Source organism: Pogona vitticeps, chromosome 11 (assembly GCF_051106095.1).
Source record: "Pogona vitticeps strain Pit_001003342236 chromosome 11, PviZW2.1, whole genome shotgun sequence".
NCBI lineage: Eukaryota > Metazoa > Chordata > Lepidosauria > Squamata > Agamidae > Pogona > Pogona vitticeps.
Window position 1 is genome coordinate 14273229 of NC_135793.1, and position 25381 is coordinate 14298609.

Sequence of the window (25381 nt, forward strand, 5' to 3'; positions counted from 1 at the left end):
TTGCAATAGCAGCCGCAGTGGTGGTGGATCCAGCAGCAACACATTGTAATTGCTGCCTGGTACCCTTCTTCCCCCAAAATAAGATCTAACCTGAAAGCAAGCCCTAGTACGTTTTTTCAGGATGCTCGTAATATAAGCCCTATCCCCAAAATAAGCCCTAATTAAGTGAGACCCCATCCTCCACCCTTGTGTAGCAACCAGAAGATGACATGACTCTACAGTATTTGAATAAATGTAGATTGCTATACATGAAAAAAATATAAAACATCCCCTGAAAATAAGCCTTAATGCATTTTGGAGCAAAAATTAATATAAGATCCTGTCTTATTTTTAGGGAAACACAGAATTAGGGGCCTTCAGTCCAATGGCCTTTAGGTGGGGGAAGACTTAGGCAGCCTAGTTGGGCCACAGACAGGCAGGGCCTGTGATTCAGACGTGGGACAGCACTTGGCAGCAGGTTTAGTCATGTGGGCAGGTTGTTGTAAGCCCCCACTCCCCTTGAGGACTAGCAACCCTGGTCAGTGTGGGGGTGAGTGTGGCAGCATGACCAGTGTGGCCTCATGGAGACTGACAAAATAAAATCTTGCCACCCCACCCCCGGACCTCTACTCCACTGGCTGGGGTACAGGGATATGAGGAAGAAGGGCCTTAATTGAGGCATGTTGCACTGTTCCCTCCCCCTCCTCCTCTCATTGCCCCCTTTCGGTTTTGGTGGAGTAGCTTCTCTCCCCTCATTACTACTGTTCACGTTGGGCCCTGAGAGGCTGAGGCTTTGCTACTTAGGAGGCCAGTGATCATTGCCATGGAGTACAAGATGGGTTTGTTACTTCAAGGGCGATGGCTTGGGAGTTGCCCATTATGGGTCAGGCACCAGAGTAAGTAGGTGTGACGGTTGCGATGACGTCACCTGCCTATCATGGTTATGCTGGAACCCATCTGCCTATAGCAGAGCAGGAGGTGGGACTCCAGGAGGTGGAGCTGTGTATATAAGGGGGGGGGAGTGAATGATGTGAGTCAGGAGTTAAGAGTTATGGAGAGTTAGAGTTAGAGTTGAGAGTTATGAAGAGTTAAGGTCTGAGTGATAGTGTGTATGAGGGGATACTTTATTATTACTGATTGCCTTTTTATTTTAGTTGATAAAGTGATTTACCATTCCTTCTGCTGTTATCAATAAAATACAAGTTTTTATTTTTAAAATCATACATTTGTCTGAAGACAAATTTTATTTTAGTTGATAAAGTGATTTACCATTCCTTCTGCTGTTATCAATAAAATACAAGTTTTTATTTTTAAAATCATACATTTGTCTGAAGAGTCTTATGAAGGAGTGGTTGGTGGCAGCGTAAATAAAGTGTGAATGAGAGAGTGTCCAGACCATTGTGACGTGAAAGAGGAACGTCACAACATAAATTGGTGCCAGCGTGTGGGATACGAGTTGTCCAGTTGTCCAGTTGGCCAGTAAAGCCTTGGCTAAAGTGGCAAGAGCAAAAGGACTTCAGTTAGGGTCACCTGAAGTGGAAAGTGTGGGCATCTCTAGGATTTGACTCAAGGGGAGCAAATCTAGTGGAGAGGCACTTAAGCTTCAGAGTGGAAAACTGATTTATGAGCTCTGTAGTGGCCATTTTGTGAGGGAGAGTAGCCCAAAGCAGAGACTGTGGCGAGTTGGTCAGAGGGTCCTGAGTTAGGTGAACTCTGAGAGGACAGACCAAGCCCAGCAAAGCTGAAGGATCTCCATTTTAAACAGCTCCAGTGAGTGGAGAGAGCTGTGGTGATTCTAAAGGCAGCCAAAGGCAGTAATATAAAATAAGTATCCTTAGTTGGCAAGAGGCCCAGAAAAGGGGAAAAGAAGACGAAATAGAAGCTTAGTTACAGTTTCTAGTGTCAGATCAGCTGGAACACACTGCTAATATATATCAGACCTTAACACAGAAAGGAAAAAAAGTATTTTAAACAGAGGCTTGGAAATAGTCAGGAGCCTTTTGTGTAAGAAACATGCCTTTGACGCGCAGTAAAATGGCTGAAAGTGAGCCTAAATCTCCAGAGATGTCTGAGGGAACTGGAGAGGTGATTAATGGAGAAGGGGACAGATTTACCTCAGAGCAGGAGGAAGGAATTAATGGGGAACAGTTATCAGAACTGAGGAAAATTCACTTAGCCCAGGAACATGAATATAGGATGAGACAATTAGAAAAGGAGGAAAGAATAGAAAGGGAAAGGATTGCCCTAGAGAAAGAGGAAAGATTGGAGAGAGAGAGGATGGCGTTTGAGTTAAGAAAATTGGAAATGATGAACCAGAACAATAATAACAATAGAGATTCTGAGGTGGGCCAATTATCAAAAGCAGATTTAAAGAAATTTCCATCATACAAACAAGGGGATTCGGTTGAAGCGTTCCTTACAAGTTTTGAGAGAGCAGCCTCAGATTTTTCTCTCAGAGAAGCAGAGAAAATGGTAGTTTTAAGGTCTCTGATTAGTGGGAAAATGGCAGAAATCTATGCCGATATGCCAATTGAACTCAGTAAAGATTATTCAGAGTTTAAAAAGTTGGTTTTTCTTAGATTTGGCATTAATTCAGAACACCTCAGACAGAAATTCAGAAAGCTCACCAAGAAATCAGATGAAACTTTCACACAGCTGGGTTATAACTTAGAGAGATGTTTGGACAGGTGGTTGGAACAGGAGAATGTACAGACTTTTCAACAGTTAAAAAATATTGTAGGTTTGGAGCAGTTCTATTCCTTACTCCATGGTGAACTTAAATATTTGGTTCAGGAAAGGAAACCTACTGACATTAGACAGGCTGCGCAGATTGCTGATTTTATTTCACAAATAAGGGGGCCTGTAAGTTATGAGGAAAAATGTATGAGGAAAACATGGGACCCAAAGTACTCCAAAGAGCCAGGTCAGGGACAGGCTAAAATGGGCAGCCATTTTGTGGGGAAAACCTCTGGGCAGAGCCAGTCCAGGAACCAGATTTTGGAGGGAAAAGAAAAATCAGAAAAGTTCACTAACAGAGGCTCATGGGGAGATAAAATTTGCTTTGCTTGTCAAGGCAGGGGGCACATTGCTTCCCAGTGTTTTAACACAACTCAAAAGAAAGAAATTTCTCCTCAGAAAGTGAATTTGAAAGAGGCAAAGTCTGTGTATTGTATACAGAACAGCCAAATGAGTCCCTCTACAGATAGCCCTGTTGCCATGGGAACGCAGCCAGAAGCAGCAGCTAGCTCTTCAGAAATGGATACTTCTAGTGGCCCGAATACAGAATATGAGGATCTGCCAATAGCTGAAATAAGACATTGTTTGTACATTCAGATAAATTCTCAGCTACTGGAATCAGCTGGGGACAGAATAAAAATTTTAGGACAGAATTACACTGCTTTACGAGATACTTGCTCACAAGTTTCGATCTGCCACTCTGATATTGTACCTCAGGGATGTATATTTCCTGGTCAGAACCTGATTCTCAAAGGAATTGGGAAGGAGATAGTGAGCTTGCCTGTGGCAGATGTTTTAGTTGATTATCAAGGATGGCGGGGAGTTTGGCGAATGGGGGTTTCTTCTCAAATTCTTACACCTTGTCTTATTGGCACTGACTTAACAAAGCACGTCAAGTGCGCCTTGGTGATAACGCGATCACAACTTGAACAAAGGGAAGCTAGTAATGGTACTGGCTCTCAAGAACAAGAAGAGAACATACCCCAGGCTGAGGCGTTTTCCTTAGAAATACCTCAGAAAAGTGTATTTGCCAGGGATCAGATAGCAGACCCCACTTTAAAAAGCTGTTTTGGAGAAGTGGCTGGCAAAGGATTATCCCCTAAACATGGGTTGCTCTACAAAGAAAAACTAATTAATATTCCAAAAGGAGGGCCTGAGATTAAAAGTCAGTGGATTGTTCCTGATAAATATCGTCCTATGGTTCTAGAAAAGGGACATTTAGGTATTGCAGAAACTAAGCAAAGAATACCTCAGAAGTATTATTGGCCAAAAATGGGAAAGGAGATAAAAGAATTCTCTCAAGCTTATGACACATGTCAGGGAGAAAGAAATAGTGAGGATAAGGCCAACAGGGAGGACAGGAATAGGGATGATTATAAAAATTACATGGAAGATATTGATAAAACTTTTATTCAACTGAGGCAGGAACACACTGAACAACAGAAACAGGAACACAGAGAGGTGTCAGAACTTAGAACAAGTGAGGATGAGGTGAAACAGGTTAATTTTGTGCATACGAAATCAAAAGAAAATCAGGAAACATCATGCTACCCTGAGATAGTAAAACTGAAAACTTTAGAGGAAAGTAAATTGAATTCAGCAGAAGTAGTATCTAAGGAAAAGACACAGCTAACTGAAAAGGCTGATAATTCTGTGTCTGCACCCATAGCTAAAACCAAGCAACAAGAAACCCTATCTAAGAAACTTAAGAATAAAGAAGTAGCACTAGAGAAAGTTAAAGATGCATCTAAAATTAAACAAGTAAATAAAAGAGAAATGCAAGGAGTACTAAAGAAATTTACTCTAGTTACAGAAATAAGGAAAGAAGCTAGAGGGAAATCTATGATAAGGATAGCAGGCTATACCCAGCAGGAGGAAAGAAATGTCAGATGTATAGCCTCTCCTTCAAAATTATCAAAGTTATAAGAAAAGACAAGAAGATCCAGGGGTTGAGCAGATGTAAAGAGACCTTGGAAAAGTTGCAGACTACATTAAAGAAAAGTCAGCACTGTATCCAGAGAGGTCGTGTCCAGAGATGTCATCATATCCAGAGAGGTCGTGTCCAGAGATGTCATCATATCCAGAGAGGTCGTGTCTAGAGATGTCAACGTATCCAGAGAGGTCGTGTCAAGAGGCATCTTCATGTCGTGAGGGGTGCAGAGTTCCAGAGTGTCTTCAACATCATCGCTGTAGCAGGATTCGAATCCAGAGCCGTGCTGAGCAAAGCAAATGAAGAAGATCATCAGCCAGCTGAGTTCCTGAGTGGAAAGCTGCAGCCGAGGTGGATACATCGTGCTTCGAGGGAACGTAAGTGGGACAAAAGAGGGTGGTTGTTACAGGAGAATAAGCCGTGCAAAGGAAAAGGACAATTTGGACTATGCACAGACTCAATACTATTAATGGACTTACGAACTGAGAAAGCTTACAAGAACAAGCTTGCAAACTGGAAGAGAGACTTGCAAGATATGAACTTTAAATTCCGTAAGGAAAGAAAGACTCAAAAGATAGCTGCTGAAGCGTGGGCTCGAAGACCTATCGAAGAACAAATTGTCACTGAAAAATAAATGTAGAATGTAATAAACTGTTTTAGTTATGTATAATTAAAATAAGTAATTATAAATGTAACTGCATTGAAAATGAAAGAATGGTAAGTAATGTAGAAATTAATAAGCTGCTCCTGTTATGTGTAACTAAAAGTAAGTAACTGCAAAAGTAACTGTACCGAGTAAGCAATGGAAAAGTGTACTAACAAAGAAATTGAAAGTATTGATTGAAGATGTTAATTGATAAAAGTACTGTAAATGAAAAATTGATAAGCAATGGAAAAAAATGTAAAAACAAAGAAGTTGAAAAGGGTAGTTACAAATGATAAGTAATTGAAGATAAAATGTGCTGTGTTTATGATGGTTATGGTAATGTTGTGGTTATTAATGTAATTTGCTTGCTGTTGTTTTGTGTTGAAAAGCACTATAGCTTTTCATCACAAAACAACTTATTAAGGGGGAAGGTATGTGACGGTTGCGATGACGTCACCTGCCTATCATGGTTATGCTGGAACCCATCTGCCTATAGCAGAGCAGGAGGTGGGACTCCAGGAGGTGGAGCTGTGTATATAAGGGGGGGGAGTGAATGATGTGAGTCAGTTAGGAGTTAAGAGTTATGGAGAGTTAGAGTTAGAGTTGAGAGTTATGAAGAGTTAAGGTCTGAGTGATAGTGTGTATGAGGGGATACTTTATTATTACTGATTGCCTTTTTATTTTAGTTGATAAAGTGATTTACCATTCCTTCTGTTGTTATCAATAAAATACAAGTTTTTATTTTTAAAATCATACATTTGTCTGAAGAGTCTTATGAAGGAGTGGTTGGTGGCAGCGTAAATAAGGTGTGAATGAGAGAGTGTCCTGACCATTGTGACGTGAAAGAGGAACGTCACAGTAGGTATCCTTGGCTCCTGCCCAGGCGCTTCAGCAAGCCTCTCCGCAGGAAGTTAACAGTTCGTGAATTAATGCAGTTGTGGCTCTAGTTAAACCTACCACCCGTATCTCATCTCCTTATTTTCAGGATTTGGCGGGTAAGTTAGTATTTGATGACTGTTAAAATCAGTATAATAAAGCGGTAACTACAAGTTTCAATGCTGCCATGTATCACATTCTGAAGTTTTACTGTTAAACAGCAATTAGTTCCTCATTACTTTCAGAACAGTTATCATCGTTGCTAAGCTCACTGCTTACTTTTTATTGCATTGCTTACTTTTTCTTCTTCTTCTGTGTAGCCATGACAACTGCACTTGGAAGATATAATGCTTGTTTTGCACATCTCATCCCTTAGAACACATTGCCTCCAAGCTCTAACTATGGTTTTCCTTTATTGAAGAGATATAGCTGCCCTTCTGACCTGACTCTTAGTTGCAGTTCTTTTGTACTATTTAAATTAAAGCATTGCAGAACTTTATGATGGATCCCTATTTTGTTGTGGATCAATTTGTAAGTTCTAACCACCAGTCTTCCCTTCATGCACTGAGAGGAAATTTGGAGATATGATAGCAACCTGTTCCATAGTTACCCTAAAAAAGGGTCATGTGGGCTTGAGGCCATATGACCTTGAGGACTAGCAACCCTGGTCAGGTAAGTAGCCACGGGTGGGGGAAGTGGGGCAAGTTCCAGACAGAGCATCAAAGGTTTGTGCACTCCTTCCAAACACTGTGTCTGAAGTGAAATTCTATCCTCAGATTGCATATTATGTCTTTCACTGAATAAAGCCACTGCTTTCTTTCCCTCCTGACTGTTCACCCATATAATTCCTCGCTGCAGTCTAACATCCAAATCACTAAGTCCAAATAGGCCTCACTTTGCTTCCTAGATCCAGATTTTATTACAGATCAGGTTGGATTATTTATTGCAACATACGAGAAGCTGATGTGCAATCACAGTTTAAATGCATCTTTTAAAATTGCATGTAGGAGCGGTATATGCTTTAATATGCTTTAAAAACACTCTACTAATTCAAATTGGTGCATTCACAATACGGATTACACAAATATGACAGTCTGCCTCTTAACACAGACTATCACAGACCTGCAAAACAAAGGAACAAGCAAGGCAAATACTTCAGTCAAAAATTTTCTCGGCAATGACATGCATGCACATACGCCTCTCAGATTTCCACCAATTGCTTGCTTTAAATTGCTAACCTCGCATTTCAACAACTAAAATTAGAAGAAAGATATTCTCTTGCTGTATATTTTGTAGCTGTAAGAAAACATTAGACCACATGTAGGACTGGGCTGGACCCAGATTTGAGGAGGTCCACTACTTGTGAATGTCATGGCATGTGACAAGAACCATGTAAAATACACTTGCTAATTTCTTTGTTCTTGTTTCAACTTGAGATGACACCTCAATGAGGAAAGTTCAGGTCATGTGAGAGTCTTAGTCTCCAGGTGAAAGTGAAATCCACTACAGTGGTGCCTCGATTTACGAAGTTAATCCGTATTGGAATGTGTTCATAAATTGAAGCACAATTTCCCATAGAAATGCATTGAAAACCAATTAATCCATTCTGGCAAAAAAAAAAAGAATCACCAAAAGAATTAAAAGAACACAGCAAGCCCAGTCAGAAGGCGCTCCTTTGCTGAGGTTTAAGAAGAAGATGTGACAACCCCAGACCTACTGGAGTATGCCACACTCTAGTTATGCTGCCACCAACCATTCCCTATAAGGAGTCACACAGACCAGGAATGGATTTTACTAAACAAAAGAACAAGGTTTATTTAAATAACAAACAGGGTAAATAAAATGATCAGGTAAATAAGATACTGTAACGTGGCTTAGTCTCAATCATACATACAACGGTTTGGTTCACACAGAACACTTTAAAGTAAAGCACAGACCCTGAACCTATCAGTTCTGGCTACCTATAAAGAAACCTGAACCTATCAGGTATGTACCAACTGACACACAGTTGTACTCAGTCTGACACACAGACTCCAACTCCTCACTCTCCACACAAGCTCCAAGTATATATACAGTACAGCACCTCCCCCCTGATGTCCCGCCTTCCACTCCCCATAGGATGGAACTTTCCCTCCAAACCCATGACAGACAGGTACCATCAGTGCTGTATGTAACAGAAGAAAACTCCATAAACAAAAAGTAAAGCCATCTCCGTTGCTAACGTTTAAGAAGAAGAAAAAAAACCTCCAAAAACAAACACTAAACCCACCTCCGTTGCTGAGGTTTAATAAGGAAAAAAACCAAAAAAATAAACAGCAAAGCCACCAACAATGCAGCACAGAAACATACCTGCCCCAGCCAAAACCCAACCAGAACATTTTTTTAAAAGGAGAAAACAGCAGCTTACCTCCCTGCAGACACACACGATCACTCTGAAGCAGAAGGAGGTTCTCCCAAGCCTACGACAATGGCGACACATTCTCTAACTGCCGAAAGAGCTATAGTACAAAACAGCCTCATCGCCACCTATAGTTAGAAATCTGAATTGCCCGCCTTTTTCCCCTGCCTGTTTCTGTTCGCAAGTGGACGCTCTGTTTGCAAGTCAAAGCAAAATGTTGCGACCGGAGCTGTTCATAAGTCGAAATGTTCGTAAGTAGGGGCATTCATAAGTTGAGGCACCACCGCATTATATTTTTCTTGTCAAGATACCTGGAATTTGAGCAAACTATCTCTGTGCAAATAATATATTATGAGAATGGCTGGACTGGAGGAATCCTAAACTGGAATTATGATTGCCAGAAGAAATATCAACAACCACAGATATGCAGATGATACCACTCTGATGGCAGAAAGTGAGGAGGAATTAAAGAACCTTGTAATGAGGGTGAAAGACGAGAGTGCAAAAAACGATCTGAAACTCAACATCAAAAAAACTAAGATCATGGCCACTGGTCCCATCGCCTCCTGGCAAATAGAAGGGGAAGATATGGAGGCAGTGACAGATTTTACTTTCTTAAGCTCCATGATCACTGCAGATAGTGACAGCAGCCACAAAACTGAAAGACACCTGCTTCCTGGGAGGAAAGTGACAATGAGCCTGGAAAGTATCTTAAAAAGCAGAGACATCACCTTGCCGACAAAGGTCCACATAGTCAAAGCTATGGTTTTTCCCATAGCGATGTATGGAAGTGAGAGCTGGACCATAAAGAAGGATGACCGCCAAAGAATTGATGCTTTTGAATTGTGGTGCTTGAGGAGACTTTTGAGAGTCCCCTGGACTGCAAGGAGAACAAACCTATCCATTCTGAAGGAAATCAACCCTGAGTGCTCACTGGAAGGACAGATCCTGAAACCGAGGCTCCAATACTTTGAGAAGAGAAGAGACCCTGGAAAAGGCCTTGATGCTGGGAAAGTGTGAAGGCAAGAGGGGAAGGGGACGACAGAGGATGAGATGGTTGGACAGAGTCAACATGAATTTAGGCAGTGGAAGACAGGAGGGCCTGACATATTCTGGTCCATGGGGTCACGAAGAGTCGGACACAACTTAATGACTAAACAAAAACTACAATCTCTGTGCAAAACTTGTATCTTTTCCTTTTTAAAAGCAAAACACATATACATACATAGGCAGCAAGCACAGAATGTCTGGCTGATTGTTTTAAAAGATGTGAAAAGAATCACAATGCATATATTCCTTGCACAAAGAACAGCTACATATTCCATGCACAAAGGGCAGCTATATTTTGCATAGTTTGCTTTACAGTGGTGCCTCGCTTAACGATTTTAATTGGTTCCAAAAAAAAATCGCTATGTGAAAACATTGTTAAGCGAAACACCATTTCCCATAGAGATGCATTGAAAACCAGATAATCCGTTCCAATTGGAACGGATTACCATCCTTAAGTGAAAATCCCCATAGGAAAAAACGTTAAGTGAAACCCTTTGAAATGCATTGAAGCCTATTTCAATGGGGGAAAAAATTCAGAAAAAATTCAAAAAGACTCAGAACAAAGCCAAATTAAGTTAATGAAGGTTTTATTAGGTGCACTAATGATTCCAAGCATTTTAAACATTTTTAAACATATTAGAATATTTTAAAAATAGCAAAAACGGGGCTGTAAAAAAAACGTTAAGCGAAACAAGGGGACCTAAAACTGTCATCGTTAAGTGAAGCATGGTCCCGAAATCGTTAAGTGAAAATCGCCCATAGGGAAAATTGTTAAGTGAAGCACAAGATCATTCTGAAAAAGCCATCGTTAAGTGAATTTTTCATTGTACGAAGCAATCGTTAAACGAGGCACCACTGTATTTGTTTCTAAATGTTTTCTGCACAATTTTTGGTAAACTTGCAGGAAAATAATTATTCCCATACAAGTTCTCTTCTCTGGCCAAGAAAGGCTTCTTGTAGAGTGAGGTCAAGATAAGCAAGGATTTATATATCATCTTAGCAGTAGAACTTTTATCATAATTGGATGGCTCGATCTGAAAGCCGACACTTAAATTTCCCCAATTGTCCCAAAGTGACATTATCTTAAGGACACTTGTATCAACACCAGTTATCGAGTCCTGCTGGAAGATTAAAGGTTTCAAGTCATTGTTAATGGTGAAACCTTTTAAAAAATTGGGACTGGTATAGGTTGATACTGGGTCTTATTTTGGCACTTTGAGTTGCAATCTCAGATACGAGATCTTTTGATTTTTACTGCAACTTTTTCAAAATTGCTGTTATTGTTGCATCTCTTTTATTTTATGCTTTTAAATAAATTTTTGGATTTCTCTCTTGTGAGCTGCTTTGGATTTCTAAAGAAAAAAGTTCTTAACATTCAAAGAAAGAAAGAAAGAAAGAAAGAAAGAAAGAAAGAAAGAAAGAAAGAAAGAAAGAAAGAAAGAAAGAAAGAAAGAAAGAAAGAAAGAAAGAAAGAAAGAAAGAAAGATTACACTTTTCTGTTTCTTTTGTGCAAATTTTTGAAGCCAAGTAAAATTCCCTACCCGGTTTTAAAGTTGGCATTATCTATTTTGGGTTGAATGAATCCAAAGCAATCAGCTAATATATCAAAATGCAAAAATGTTTGCTACCTATTTGGCAGCCATCAACTTCCTCGGTTCTCAGAAATGATTTCACTACTGGGATGCCTTAAGAAATAAAGTATCTGTCACATTAGAGACCCATCTGGAAATTAAATGTCAAAGATAAATGAAGTAGAAATGGGGAGGAGAGAGATCATAAAGCTGGTGTCTCTATGGAAAGACACAGCGTGTTCTGAAGAAATTTATTAAAAAGAAAAGACAATGTTTGCTCAGCACCGGATGCATGCATTGATTCACCACGAAACAGATTAACTGTTATCTTGATGCAATTAAAATGCAATTTCTCTTTTCTTTGGTGAACTTAACTTTAAATAGCTATTCCCTCTGTGTCATCCCAGATGAATTTAAATTAACACCATTATTTTCCTCCAAAATATCAGTAGTGGATTTGACATAGTAGTACTATTTTCTGTTTGCATTAGCCCACATTCCTTTGCAAGTAGTACATAAAAGTTACTGGGATACAAAGCCAAGATACATAATCATCAAATATATATGCATACTCAAAAAAATTTAACAGGCAAGTCTGCAAAGAACTACAATTTTGAAACCATATTTATCTTAATTTTAGTTGCTGCTAAACTAAAAAAATTGCAGACTGTGCCATCACCTGTTCATCTTGGTCTACAAGAAGAAAAGATACATAAAAATCTTATGATTGGCTGGTTTGTTATCTAACAAGGAACAAATCGATTATTTGTGCACATCTCTCAGCTCTGTAAAAAGAGAAAACCAGTAATACATGGGCAAGTGTTTCAATATTGTCACCACATTTGCATATAGGATTTTGTAGAGGAATTCTGAGGAAACATTAAGTTGTGCACATGAAAAGACCTTTTTGTATTAATAAACTGTTAGCACTTGCAGATAGTGTCCCATTGTATTTAGGCAACTTATTTAATTCAATTTAGTTTAATTACGATCAAAGACTATTTGTACCAAACAAATAGTACAGTACAGAACAACATAATAAAATAATAATAATGTGATGTAAATTATGCCAAACACTACAGCCACATATTATGTAAAATTGATGTTACAAGTACCCAAACAGAGAGAAAAAATTCTGTGTTATCAGAGAACTGTGGCAGCTGCACAAAATTTGGCCATTTTATTAGCAATATAGAGGACCATTTTATTAGCAATATAGAAGAGGAAAAATGAGACATAAAATTCTTCTGATCTCTCTGGAATTTTTTGGAAAATAGATTTTAAAAATCTTTACAAATGTCCAGTGGAAAGAACAGTGTAAAAAAACATACCCCACACTTCTCACTTCCCCACTATTGGTAAAGGTAAAGGTTCCCCTTGACATTAAGTCCAGTCGTGTCCAACTCTAGGGCATGGTGCTCATCCCCGTTTCCAAGCCATGGAGCCAGCATTTGTCCGAAGACACTATCCCCACTATTACAGGGACATACATTATCCTGCTAAGGTACTCCATGATATCCCTCCTCCAAGAGTAGAGAGCTGGGAAAAATCAGACTGGGGGGGGGGAAGGTAAGTTTTAGCCAGTAATTTATACACTGGCATGAGCTTCAACAGAAATTAGACTTGCTTATAGGCGCAAAGCCACATTAGTATGGAACTAAAAATATAGCTCTCAGAAATTTAGTCTGAATAATTCCTAAAGGTCTAAAGTTATCATGAGCACATACTTGGGGTCCATATATCATTTGTGCAATGACCTTAACTATAAACACTTGGATAAAAAAAGGGATATATTGCCTACCTTTTGAGCAAACAAATCTTATCAATGCTGCAACATTTTTTGCTTGAGAAAGTCAGGAGCCAGATGGGAAGCCTATTTCTAAATATTTATAGCTTGATACTGATTCCCACTGTATTGTAGTGGATAGAACGATGGACTACAACTCTGGTGAACAGGGTTCGAATCTCCATGGAATATTGGTTTGAAATGGTAAAACCATTCCTTAAACATCTCACTTAACTTGAAAGCCCTATTACGGTTGCTACAAGTCAGTCTAATTTGACAGCATGTAACACACACAATATTGATGGCTGGACAGTGTCATCGAAGCTACCAACATGAATTTGACACAACTCTGGGAGGCAGTGGAAGGCAGGAGGGCCTGGTGTGCTCTGGTCCATGGGGTCACAAAGAGTCGGACACGACTAAACGGATAAATAACAACACACACAAACATATTCTATGGAGTTCCCATTAATTGTCCATTTCTGCTTAATCCTCCCTCTAGTGAAACCCAACACTAGTTTTAGAATAATTGATAATTAACATTATTCACTACAATTTGAATGCAAAGTCCTTAAAAGCTGCCTTAGACCCATGCTAATTAGAGACAATAATACAGCATCATCAGCATATAGGAAATCTGAAGGTGAATGAGCAGCCAAATTAGGAGGATGAAAATCAGGATTTGATCAACTGTTCACTATTGAACGGATATAGGAGTGAAACAGTGCAGGGGACAAAGTGCACCCCCATTTAAGTCCATTAAAGATGGAAACGGTTCTAGACAAGATACCAGCATGATTGCAGTTCACTCATAGCCTTGTATTTGCATACAAGTATCAAATAAGCAACAGTAATCGTCTATCAGTGTTGTTGTTCTGGGAGTGAAGTTTGACAGACATGGCAGACAGACAGTAATTATTTTCTCTACAAAGTCTTTGTTAAAAATATAGAATAAAAGCGGCACCCAGATTTAAAATACGAACTCTCTTGTTAGTACTAAAGAGGAAGATACCTCTGGTGACTTTACTAAAGGAATAACATAAGAAAAGTCGGCTATGATCATAAATCTTTAGCTAACTGATGACCAAATGCTTAATTGCTGGGATGAAGAAACAGGCTGAAAGATTAACATAGCCCTAACAAAGTAATTACAAAGGGAGAGTGCAGGGCATTCTCGTGAACACTCTTTGCAGACCTATGGAATTGTTAAAATTTTAAACAAAATGTGTGAAAAGACTGGTTAAAAGAACTGAAGTGATTATGGTACAGTGAGAGCGAGAGCTGAGAGCTTTGTAAATATTGGATTGTTAAAAAGAAAACATTTTGGCTGAAAAAGAAAACATTTGGAGATCTAAAGATAAGATAAGAGAGGTGAAGCAGAAGGGAAGGAATGGTTGAACACTGAGTAATATCCACTTCTCTGGATGACAGAGGGGAGCAGTAAAGTTGAGAAAAGTACTCCATCTGCTGGATATAAAGATATTGCAGCCTCTGAAGACAGCAGCTGCAGAAATTAAGGAAATTAAAGACATTCAAAGGAAGTTTTTTTTTCAAAACTTAAATAAAAAGACATTGGAAAACAGAAAGGATTTACAAGTTACAAAGACTGTTTAATTGATGCCAGTACTGAAAATTAAAAGTCTAGAGATTGTGTGGCAGAGAAATAAAGCATCTGACTGTAGATTGCAGAGAACCCAACAAGCCCAGGAAATGAAGGTAAGATAGAAATTACCTGAGGAAGAAGCATCTACAGAAAAAGACAAATTTTCTCAAATTTTGGCAGAACTGATGGAACTAAAAACAGGTTTGTTAAGTATGTCAAGTGAAATAAGTGCAGTCAAGACCATGGTGGATGAAAAAATGTTATCAATGACAGACTAGACACTTCAATGGAAAAAATACTAAGCACCTCGAAGAGTTCTCAGGCAAAGTTAACATGATAGAACCTAAAGTTGCAGTGAAACCTAAAGTTTCTGCAAAAAAATCATAATTAAAATAAGGCTATAAAAGATTCAGAGAAAGAACGGATCCAATTTTGAGACAGTCAATGAAGGAATAATATTTGCATTAGGGGTGTGATTGAGACCCAACTGAAGATGCAAATCAACTGCTGAAATTTTACAATGGGTGAAATCAACAGCCTCAGATATTTCTTTCAAAAAAGTAGATACTGATAGGACACATAGAATGGGGGTGGGGAAGAAAGGAATAAGTCCTCTCCTAGGGACATTATGGTGAGATTTGGTCTTACTTTTAAAAAGAACAACTGATAGATAATATACTTGATTTTCTGTTTCTTAATAAAAATGAATAAGCCTGGGGAAAAGGTGATATAGAGTCAAATAGTTATAAATGTGTAAAAGTTTGTTAGTGGTTAATTTAATAAAGCTTGGTTATAAGTATAATCTAGGAGCAATTAATGGGCATATTAGAATAGTTTGAAGATAGTAAAGAGTGGACGGGTGCTGTCTAGTTCAGTGCTTGTGCTTCTCCTTCCCCCCCCCCCCCCAACCTGGATGCTAAGCAGCAGTAGGTTGAGATATTTCCTGGACAAGAGAAAGGGAGAGAACAGAATTGTGTGGTAGGGAAGAAGGGACAGGTTCAGAATCTGGTTTATGTTTTTGTTATTTTCATAGAATCATAAAAAAGTGAAGTTGGAAGGGGCCTACAAGCCCAACCCCCTGCTCAGTGCAGGAATACAATCAAAGCATTTCTGCCAGGTGATTACCTAAGTTTTTCTTGAATGCCTCCAGTGTTGGAGCACTCACCAACTCCTGAGGTAACTGGTTCCATTGTCATACTGCTCTAAGAGTGAGGGTATTTTTCCTGATATTCAACCAAAATCTGGCTTCCATTAACTTGAGCCCATGGTTGCGTGTCCTGCACTCTGGGATGATCGAGAACAGATCCTGCCCCTCCTCTGAATGGCAGCCTTTCAAATATTTGAAAAGTGCTATCATATCACCCCTCAGTCTTCTTTTCTCAAACCTTCCCAATTCTTTCAGCCTTTCCTCATAAGACTTGGTTTCCAGCCCCCTGATCATCCTTCCTTGTTGCCCTCCTCTGACTTGTTCCCATTTGTTTTTATTTTTTTATTCATTTCCCATTGGGTCAAGAAAAGGTCATAGGGAAGGGATTTGGATAAGGCTATTGGGGTAAATAAAAAAATACAGAATGTGATAGAGAGTGAAAGTACATATCATTATTACATTTGTCAATATGTTTCTTACTAAGCTTACTTCACACTTATCAATTTTTTTCTAAGTTTTTAAATTCCAAAATTATATGTTATACTTTATTTCTCATACTTTTAACTCATTCATGTTCTCATCTCTCATCCAATTATAGAAAGGTTCCCACTTTTTTTCTAGCCTCAGCAATTTTTTTGTCTTTTAATAGTTCAGTTAAAATAGCCATCTCTGCTTCTTCAAGAATTTTTTCTAGTAGTAGGTAAACAACAAAGAATCTTAAAGAAACGCAAACACATATACTTGTCATATACTTTGGGAGACTACAACTCATTTTATTAATTAGCCAATGAAATCTTATGCCAAATTAAACTAAGTTAACCCCTCTGTGCTTCAGTGGAATAAATTCCCCACTGTAGTTATGTGTCAGTGTGGACACAGATGAAATTTGTAAACAAGCAAAAAATGAAGAAATAAGTCCTAATCAAAACAAAAACAAACTATGCACAAACTGAGATTCTGATGTCTGAGACACACTATCCCCCACATTACAATGGTGTTTCATGGTCATTGTCATGAAATGTTTTAGATTTGGTTAACAAACATAGGAGGTAGTGGAATACATTTTTGCTTTGTGATTTCTTTTTATTCAAGTTGGCACAGATCCCAATTCCAGCAAAGTTTGTTTTTCTACTCAGCCAGATTTTTGGTGCATGAACTGCTGGATAGCTCAGTGGTTTAAGCATTTGGCTATGGGGCCAGAGATTGAGAGTTTGATTCCCCACTATATCTCCTTGACAGGGGCTGGATTCTCTTCCAGTTCTGCAATTCAAAGATTATGATGATTGCCAATACTGATTACAAGGTGCTTCCCACTGTTTCAGATGGGGTCTTTCCAGGCCCACCTGGATATGCTGCGGACTGAAAGTCAGAAACTTGCCATGCAAATAATGTGCTCTATCATGTAGCTACATCTACTTCCCATATAAGAAACAAGAATTTATCTTTTACTGTACTAGCCCATTTAGCCCACCACTTATCATTTGGCACAGAATTTCAGGGTGGAGATTTTCCAGCACAAAAATGAGACTCCAGGAGTTGAAACAAAGATTCTGAAACATGTGTTAAGCTACCGCACTACGGCCCTTCTATGTGTCATCGCTTCATCTGTTGTCTTGTTTTCTTGGGTAAATAAACTAGACCTAAAGGTGAAAAAGAATGCCACATTGTCACTAGCATGGGAAAACAAGGCAGGATTGAAAAAGGTTTGCTAATTAAATAGCAGAAAGCCTTTGAGACATTCACTGGGGACCTCCTTCCATGCAAGTATATTTAACAGTAATTAGTGGGATTGTACTAATTAATTAAAACTTAAATGCAGCAGAATAAGTGCATGTAGCATGGCTGACACAATTAACACTAAGCTATAAACAATTTGCATCAGAGAAGAATTGGTTGGCAATGCATTGTCCTTATGAATGATACATTTTAACCATTTAAAAAGCTTTACCATCGTCTTAGCAGCCTTCCTGGGAACACCTCTTTACATAAAAGAAGCCAAATATAACGGTAGCACAATCTTATTTAAGAGCACAGGTTACTATCCAAAAATGTGGAACAAACATCTGTCCAATTTTGCACAGAAAAGGGGTGGGGAGATATAGGTTCTGGGGTATTGTATATGGGGTCCAATGACAGCTCTTTAGTCAGAACATTTTCTTCAACATGGCTTTTTTTTTTTCTTCTGGGGAGAGGATGATAATTGTAATTATTGCAGAATGTTGAATTTTTGGTCAGATTCCTCTAGTTTCACAGCACAAGTGCACAGATTCGCAGAGCAAAATAGTTTCAGATTTCCAGGGGTTGACCATCCCTTTCTCATCAACTGGCACTTACAGTCTCAGTAACTCAGTCTGAGACATTAATGGTAGAAAAGATAAAATGTCTTTCACTTACAATTGAATAAATCAAACAGCAAGCAACTCAGTCTGAGACATTAATGGTAGAAAAATAAAATGTGTTCCACTTACTTACAACAGTAAGTGAACAGATCAAACAGCAAGCTGACAAAAATAACTGCTTTCAGCAACAAACTTCAACAGACTAAAAGAGAGGAGGAAAGATACAAAGCAGAGACACAGGGCTCTCTTTGAATTCAGAGGCAGAGAAGGAACGTTTGGTTAGTGCTGGATAGATTGGCAGCCCAGAAAGGTCCCTCCCAGTTAAACCTACTGAAGGCGGCATGCAAAGTTGAAAAAACTTCAGTCATAACTGAAACACAGTGTAAAGTGCATGTTGTAGATGAACAGGGATCTCTGTAATTTTCCCCCCAATAGTGGGTTACTAATCCTTGTCAATGAAAATGATAAAAAAAAAAAACAGCAACAGAAATGTTTACAGGTTGAAACTGTTTTAAGGCAGCATACTGCTGTAGCTTTGAAGCTGGTAATTTGTGTAGCAATATGAATTTAGTTTTGCATCCATACCTTCCTTCAACAAAGAAAATTCTGATGTGAAATTCACTTTATATGTCAAAAGAAAAAACATGTCCCAACAGCTATTTCACAGGAAGTAAGCTACAGTGCAGTCATCAGAAGCAAAGGTTACATAAAATGTGAAGTTTAACAGGGTGTTAATTAAAGTGGTGCCTCACTTAGCGATGTTAATCCATGCAGAAAAAATCGCTGCTAAGCGATAACATCGCTAAGCGAAAATAAAAAGCCCATAGAAATGCATTAAAACGCGATTAATGTGTTCCTATGGGCTAAAAACTCACCTTGAAGCGAAGATCCTCCATAGCACCGCCATTTTCGGTGCCTCTAAAGCGAGGTATCCTTGCCTGAAAACAGCGGGTAGCCATTTTGTTTACCCGGCAGCCATTTTGAAACCGCTGATCAGCTAGCTGAAAATGGGGGCTTTGTGATGATCGCTTCCTTGCGATCATCGCAAAGCAAATTTCCCCCATAGGGACCGTCGCAAAACAATCACTTTTGCGATGGCAAAAAGTCCATCGCAAAGCAATTTTGTCGCTATACGGAGCGATCGCTATGCGAGGCACCACTGTACTTATTAGTCAGTGAATACAAACAGGAATAAAAGAGCAGATCTGCTGTCATTAGTTGAAGAGGGTGAATACTAAGACACTTCATGTCGTAGAAGTGATGAAAAATATAATTTCATGCCACAAATTTAGTTATAGCTTCCTAGATGTAAAGAGAGAACAGATATAACCTATGATACTGGCAGTTGCTCTAAATGTTACCGTCATCAATTGAAGTAGTATCCTCTCATGCCACTCCATATATTGACAGTATTTATATCAATACTTTGCCAGCATTACTCTTGAGGTATGCTCGAAAATCCTCAAAAACATTGTCAAAAGGCATCTTTAAAATGAAACTGACATGCAATGTGATCTTTCTTACACACAGTTTTATGCATGCAAGTCCTTCCTATTGCTTTGTAAAACGAAACTAGAATATGCCATATTTTCCGTGTATAAGACTATACTTTTGTCTAAAATCTTTAGACTAAAAATTGAGGGTTGTCTTATACATGGAAGTAAGCTGAGGAGACAACAAAAACAAGTGGAAGGGAAAGCAGAGATCAAAGTGATCCTGCCGTGCTTTGATCCCTTTTCCCCTGCACTTGCTAAGCCCCACTTAGATTTCTTAATTTTGGATTAGAAAAGTGGGAGGTGTCTTATACATGGGGGCATCTTATACATGGAAAAATACGGTAAGTTTATTGTGGGATTTCTATTGTTGCAGAGATGCTTCCTCAAGGAGGCAAAAACCTCTGCATTATAACAGACACTATTATTCCTCATGTAAATGCACATACCAAGCTTTCTTTTGTGAAAGACAGAAAGTTCCAAGACACTGACAAGAATGATGGAGTTGTAATACCCATCAAACAACCTCAATCCACAAATGAGAAAAACTACTATTTTGCCCCCTGAAGTTGTCCTAATGGAAAATCGGATCTGAGTTTAGAGCTACTTGCTTCACTGAGATGTATGATGTTTTCAGGGAACATCAAAGAATTCAAGTGGGGCACCAAACCTTCTGAAATGGATTTTGTAAATTCATGGATGCTCCATGTTTTACAAAAATGGCTTTAGATTTGATCAAGGGCAATACTTCACTCAAAGATGACCTTCATCCCCATTAATTCCTTGGGCCATATATAGTGTTTTTAATTACAGACAATTCTTAGGAGTTTCCGCTCAGGGGTAATTTTTCACTGCCCTTGAGCTCTGTATACTTAGAATAATATTAATGTAGTTGTCATTGATCTCTCTCAGCCCTACCCACCTCTGTAAAGCAGCAAATTAAACTTGGTGGTTTAAGGAGGTGGAATTGCAGTTGTCTATTGTGATTCCATTCTCCTCACCAGGTCCCCTGTCCCATAGTCTTCTGCATTTCAATATGCATACCTGACAGTGGGTGACAAGGCCAGAACAGGGATTCTGTTGGTGTGCTACCCACTCCACTGTTCAACAGTATCCCTTCCTGAGCTCAGGGGTGATACCAGAGTCTCCTCACAGCTTCCTGTTTTGGAAGACTTCAACATCCATGCTGAGGGAAACTTGTTGTGAGCAGCTCAGAACTTCCTATCCTCCATGATAACCAAGGGTCTGTTCCAAGTGATATCTGGCCCCACTCACATTGTGGAGCAGAGTGAAGATGATCTGGGTGTGGAGAGACATCGAAGGAGCCTCCCTGAAGAATATGAAGGCTGTGCACAGATTTAGGCACACACTGATTCTTCCATTCCAGAAGTACCATTGTAGTTCTTCTGACACAAATGAAGAAACAAAAGAACTACAGATATTTTAGACCGATCACTACCCTTGGTGGTGTTTAGACTAATCCTCAGATCCCAAACATTCCCTGATGACTCTTGAAGATTTTCTTGTCAGCTCAGCAACCAATCCTATCAAAATCCCAGCTGAATTCTGGAAAGAGTACTATGGCACAAAAGGAGTGTAGCCACGGGAGAGATGCTCTCAATTCTGTCCACATGCATCATGCTATAGATCAGGGGCCCCCAACCTGTGGCCCAGTGGGCCACATGCAGCACCCAAGCTCTTTCAGTGTGGCTCTCCATTCTGCTATTACCCTCAAGGCGTTTTCCCTCAGACCCACACTGTTCTTCCTGCCTCAAGCAGCACCATCTACTGGTGTTTTTCTTGTCCCTTTCTTACAAAAAAACACAACAGCGACATTGTTTCCTCTGGTCTCCAGGACTCCACCTGCCAGTCTCCTTTTGGTCTTATCCTCCATAATGATATCTTGGCCATTCTGGGTGCTTCGCTAGCCATCAGACCTCAAGTACTCATCCCACTCGTGTTTTTTTTTGTTCCATTCCTGCTCTCCAAGCATTACCATGTTGAAGGCTATATATGAGTATAAGGAAGATAAAGCAGCTCTGTGAATGAGTCCAGAAGATGTCAGGCTTGCTTTTGCAGGGGGAAAAGGCAGGAAAAGGAGAATAAAAAGCCTGATAAATTTGCAAAAGGGTATCAAGTGCATTGCATGCTAAACATTTCTAGAGGTGCCACCCACCAAAGCTTCTCCAAGTGGCTTCCAAGGTTCCTGGTGAGCTTGGGGCTTGAGGCAAAAGCCTTTTTCCTTCCTCAACAAGAGCTGGTTTCTCTGACTTTTCGCCTTGCTTGCTTTGGGCTCTCCTTCCTCCCACCCACTCCAGCCAGGAGTCTTCTCATGCATCTATGATTGCGGGAGCTGGTGAGTGGCCCCTTGGGCTGAGAAGGAAGGAGGACTCTCTTAGCATAGCTTTACGTAAGACGAAAATGATATCTCAATTTTTAAAAAAATATTAGTGAAAATGAGCTAAAAGAATGGCAAATAACAATTAACTTCTATTGTAAGAGAAATAAAAGAGCAAGAACAAAAAAAATATGGTATATACCACAAAGGAAGGGAGGGTTTGGTTTACCCAATATTAAATTATATTGCATAGCAAATCAGTTTGGTATATTCCAGACATTATAGCAAATAATAAAAAATTAATTTGGAGAATTTTTTAATTATTTAATAAAGAGATTATGGAATGTTTAAAAAAGAAAATATTAGAAATGTGGGTTAAAGTACTGATAACCCATTTTAAAGTAATGTGTTGGTAAAGTTATAGGGGAATATTAAGCCCAAACCCAGTGATGTCTCCTTTGAGTCAGATTTAAGGAATCTCCCAGAACATTTTAAGAGAAAGTTTAGAATCAAATTATTCATTCAGCCATATGAAAAGGCTCTCAAATGATTTCGATATGGTGCCCGATGGTGAGACCCTCAGACCAGAAGGTACCCAATGAGCAACTAGGGAAGGGCAAAGACCTGTAGCAAATAGCTCTGGATTCTATAACGCACCTGGGGAAAATCCAGTAGGAACCTGGAGTGAGGATTCTACCAATAGTGAAAGCAAGGGTCTGCACTGCATGAAAATGCAGTGAATAACAACTTGGAATGTTAGAGGAATATCAGAATAAAAATTGACCTCCTTGACATCAGTGAATTACATTAGCCAGATAATGGTTATTTTTAGTCTGAGGAATTTACCATCTATTATCCATTCCATGCATAGGAATGGAGTGGCATTTATGACAAGCAAGCAAAAGGTCCACCCAGTGGAAGGCTTCTCCACAGTAAACAACTGCATGATGGCAATTAGGATTTGCGTCATGTCCGTCAACATTACTGTTGTTCAAGATGAAGTTTAAAAGGATATTAATTGAGCAGGGAATTAGTAGAATAAAAAACTGGGTAAGGAAGATGCATAATAAAAAAGGAATAAGAGAAATATTGGGAGATGAGATAATTTCATGGTTGCATGTATTTCAGAAAGAAAATTAGACAAAGGAATGAAGAATAAGGGAAAGAGAGGGTAGATTAGTGATGAAATTTGGGGAAATTATTTTAAAAAGAAAGAAGAACTAAAAAGGGGTAATAAGTGTAATATGCAAGATGTTAATACAGAAGAACATAAAATAACAGCTTTAAAATAAATATGGAAAGGGGGCCTTAAGAAATTAAAGGAAAAGATTGGAAGAAGATGTGGAATAAAAGAATAAAAAATAGTCTATAAGGGTTAAAGAAAATTCTTACAAAGTAATATGGAGATGTACTTAACACCAGTGAAACTGAATTTGTTAAACAAAGTAGTACTAACTTTATGTTGGAGATGTAAAAAAGAGAGGGGGACGTATTTACATGTTTATATATGTGGTGGACTTGTGAAATGAGGAGGAAGGAATGGTCAATGATTTTTAAAGAGATTATGGAAAATATGGGTATTGATGTACAAATATGTCCAATGATAGCTTGTCGAATATGGTTTTAAAAAGGGGAAGAAAAAGAATTAATTGTTATGATGGTAACAAGGGCAAGGTTGATGTTTGCAAGGAACTGAAAGAATAGTAAAGGTAAAGGTAAAGGTTCCCCTTGACAATTTTTTGTCCAGTCGTGTTCGACTCTAGGGGGCGGTGCTCATCCCCGTTTCCAAGCCATAGAGCCAGTGTTTTGTCCGAAGACAATCTTCCGTGGTCACATGGCCAGTGCGACTTAGACACGGAACGCTGTTACCTTCCCACTGAAGTGGTCCCTATTTATCTACTTGCATTTACATGCTTTTGAACCGCTAGGTTGGCGGGAGCTGGGACAAGCGACGGGAGCTCACTTCGTCACGTGGATTCGATCTTATGACTGCTTGGTCTTCTGACCCTGCAGCACAGGCTTCTGCGGTTTAGCCCGCAGCGCCACCACGTCCCTATACGCCACCACGTCCCTATGCGCCACCACATCCCTATGCTCCACCACGTCCCTATGGAAGAATAGTAATCAAATTTATATAGTGTCATTAAGATTAGTAAAGGAATATAGAATACAAATGGTTTAAAAGGTAAATGAAACCTATTTTTAGTACATGTGTTTGAGAAAGAGAAAGGTTATATCCCTGAACAAGAATCAGTATATTTCTGGAAAGAAATAGGACAGCTACAAAAACACACGGTAAAATAAATAAGTAAATTAGTCATGAAGCTGGTGGGGAGCACAGGGTGGAATACATACAATACATTTTGTCTTTCTTTTGACGAGTTGACATATTAGTTGGATTTTCTTTTCTTTTTTTTTCTTTTTTTGTTGTTGTATTACTGTTCATTATTAAAAATCTAAAAGAAGGTGTACTCTCTGAGCAGGGAACCTTATTACAACATCATCCTCCAGCCAAGTTCCCTTCTTCCTGGCTGTCCTTTTGCTACTCATGATTTGAGTCCTGGCTGGCAGGCACTGATATATGTGCACCCTGCATATACAGTAATTTGAAGTCAACTTAATGGCATATCCTCTGCTCCAGGTGGGAAGCTGTGCTTTCATTTCCTGTTTCTCTCTACCTGCCCCACCTTTTTTTTCGGGGGGGGGAGAATCTCCAATTTCAAAAGTATTAGCATTGTAGATTTAAACCTCAAGGCAGTATGTTTATTAAGAAATAAATCTCATAATATTCAATATATTTAGGATTGCAACTCTGCCATCTGGGAGTCATTTCAAAAAAATCCTCCTAGCTTGTGTATATGGCCCAATATTCCTGAAAACTGTCGAGGCAGGGGTCTCTTCTTTGGCCATGGACAAAATGAAAATCCCAGCTAACAACAGCTAGAGTGGGGTGGATTTGATGGGAAAGGGAAGGGCTAGACCTCTAAAATGATGCTTCCCTCATATTTTTATTTATTCCAGGAGGATATTGAAACTCTGCAACTCTGCAAAAAATTCTGTAAGATGTCTGCAAAAGAAAGTGCCATTTCAAAGAAAAAAAAAATTGCAAATGAGTGCCAGTCTTCAATGACAAATTAACTACTGAGTACTTATTTGTTTTAAACAAAGCAGTTTGCCTGATATGTCTTGGAACTTTCTCACTATTAAGGGAGTAGTATGTTAAAAGGCACTTTGAATCCTGTCACAAGAGCTACAGTGGAGTCTTGACTTGAGAACTTAATCCGTATTGGAAGGCGGTTCTCAAGTCAAAAAGTTCTCAGGTCAAATCTGCATTTCCCATAGGAATGCATTGAAAACCAATTTAATCCGTATCTGCTGTTTTCCGTCCATAGAAACTAATTGGAAGCTGCTATTCCGCCTTCGACCACTAGAGGGGGATATTTTGTTTCTTTTTTTCTTAGGTCAAGAAAGGTTCAGGGAAGGCAGGGA

General features: G+C 39.1%; 2 protein-coding genes across 4 annotated transcripts in view; one reads left to right on the top strand and one right to left on the bottom strand.

The window, feature by feature from the left end:
* Nucleotides 1-25381, bottom strand: part of LOC110082622 (protocadherin-11 X-linked) — a 986147-nt gene that overhangs the window by 144863 nt on the left and 815903 nt on the right. The gene's annotated exons all lie outside the window — the stretch shown is intronic.
* Nucleotides 1268-6044, top strand: LOC140707315 (uncharacterized). Its single transcript, XM_078380636.1, has 2 exons — nucleotides 1268-4770; nucleotides 4837-6044. The coding sequence occupies exon 1, from the start codon at nucleotides 1993-1995 to the stop codon at nucleotides 4639-4641; it is 2649 nt and encodes an 882-aa protein (XP_078236762.1). The 5' UTR covers nucleotides 1268-1992; the 3' UTR covers nucleotides 4642-4770; nucleotides 4837-6044.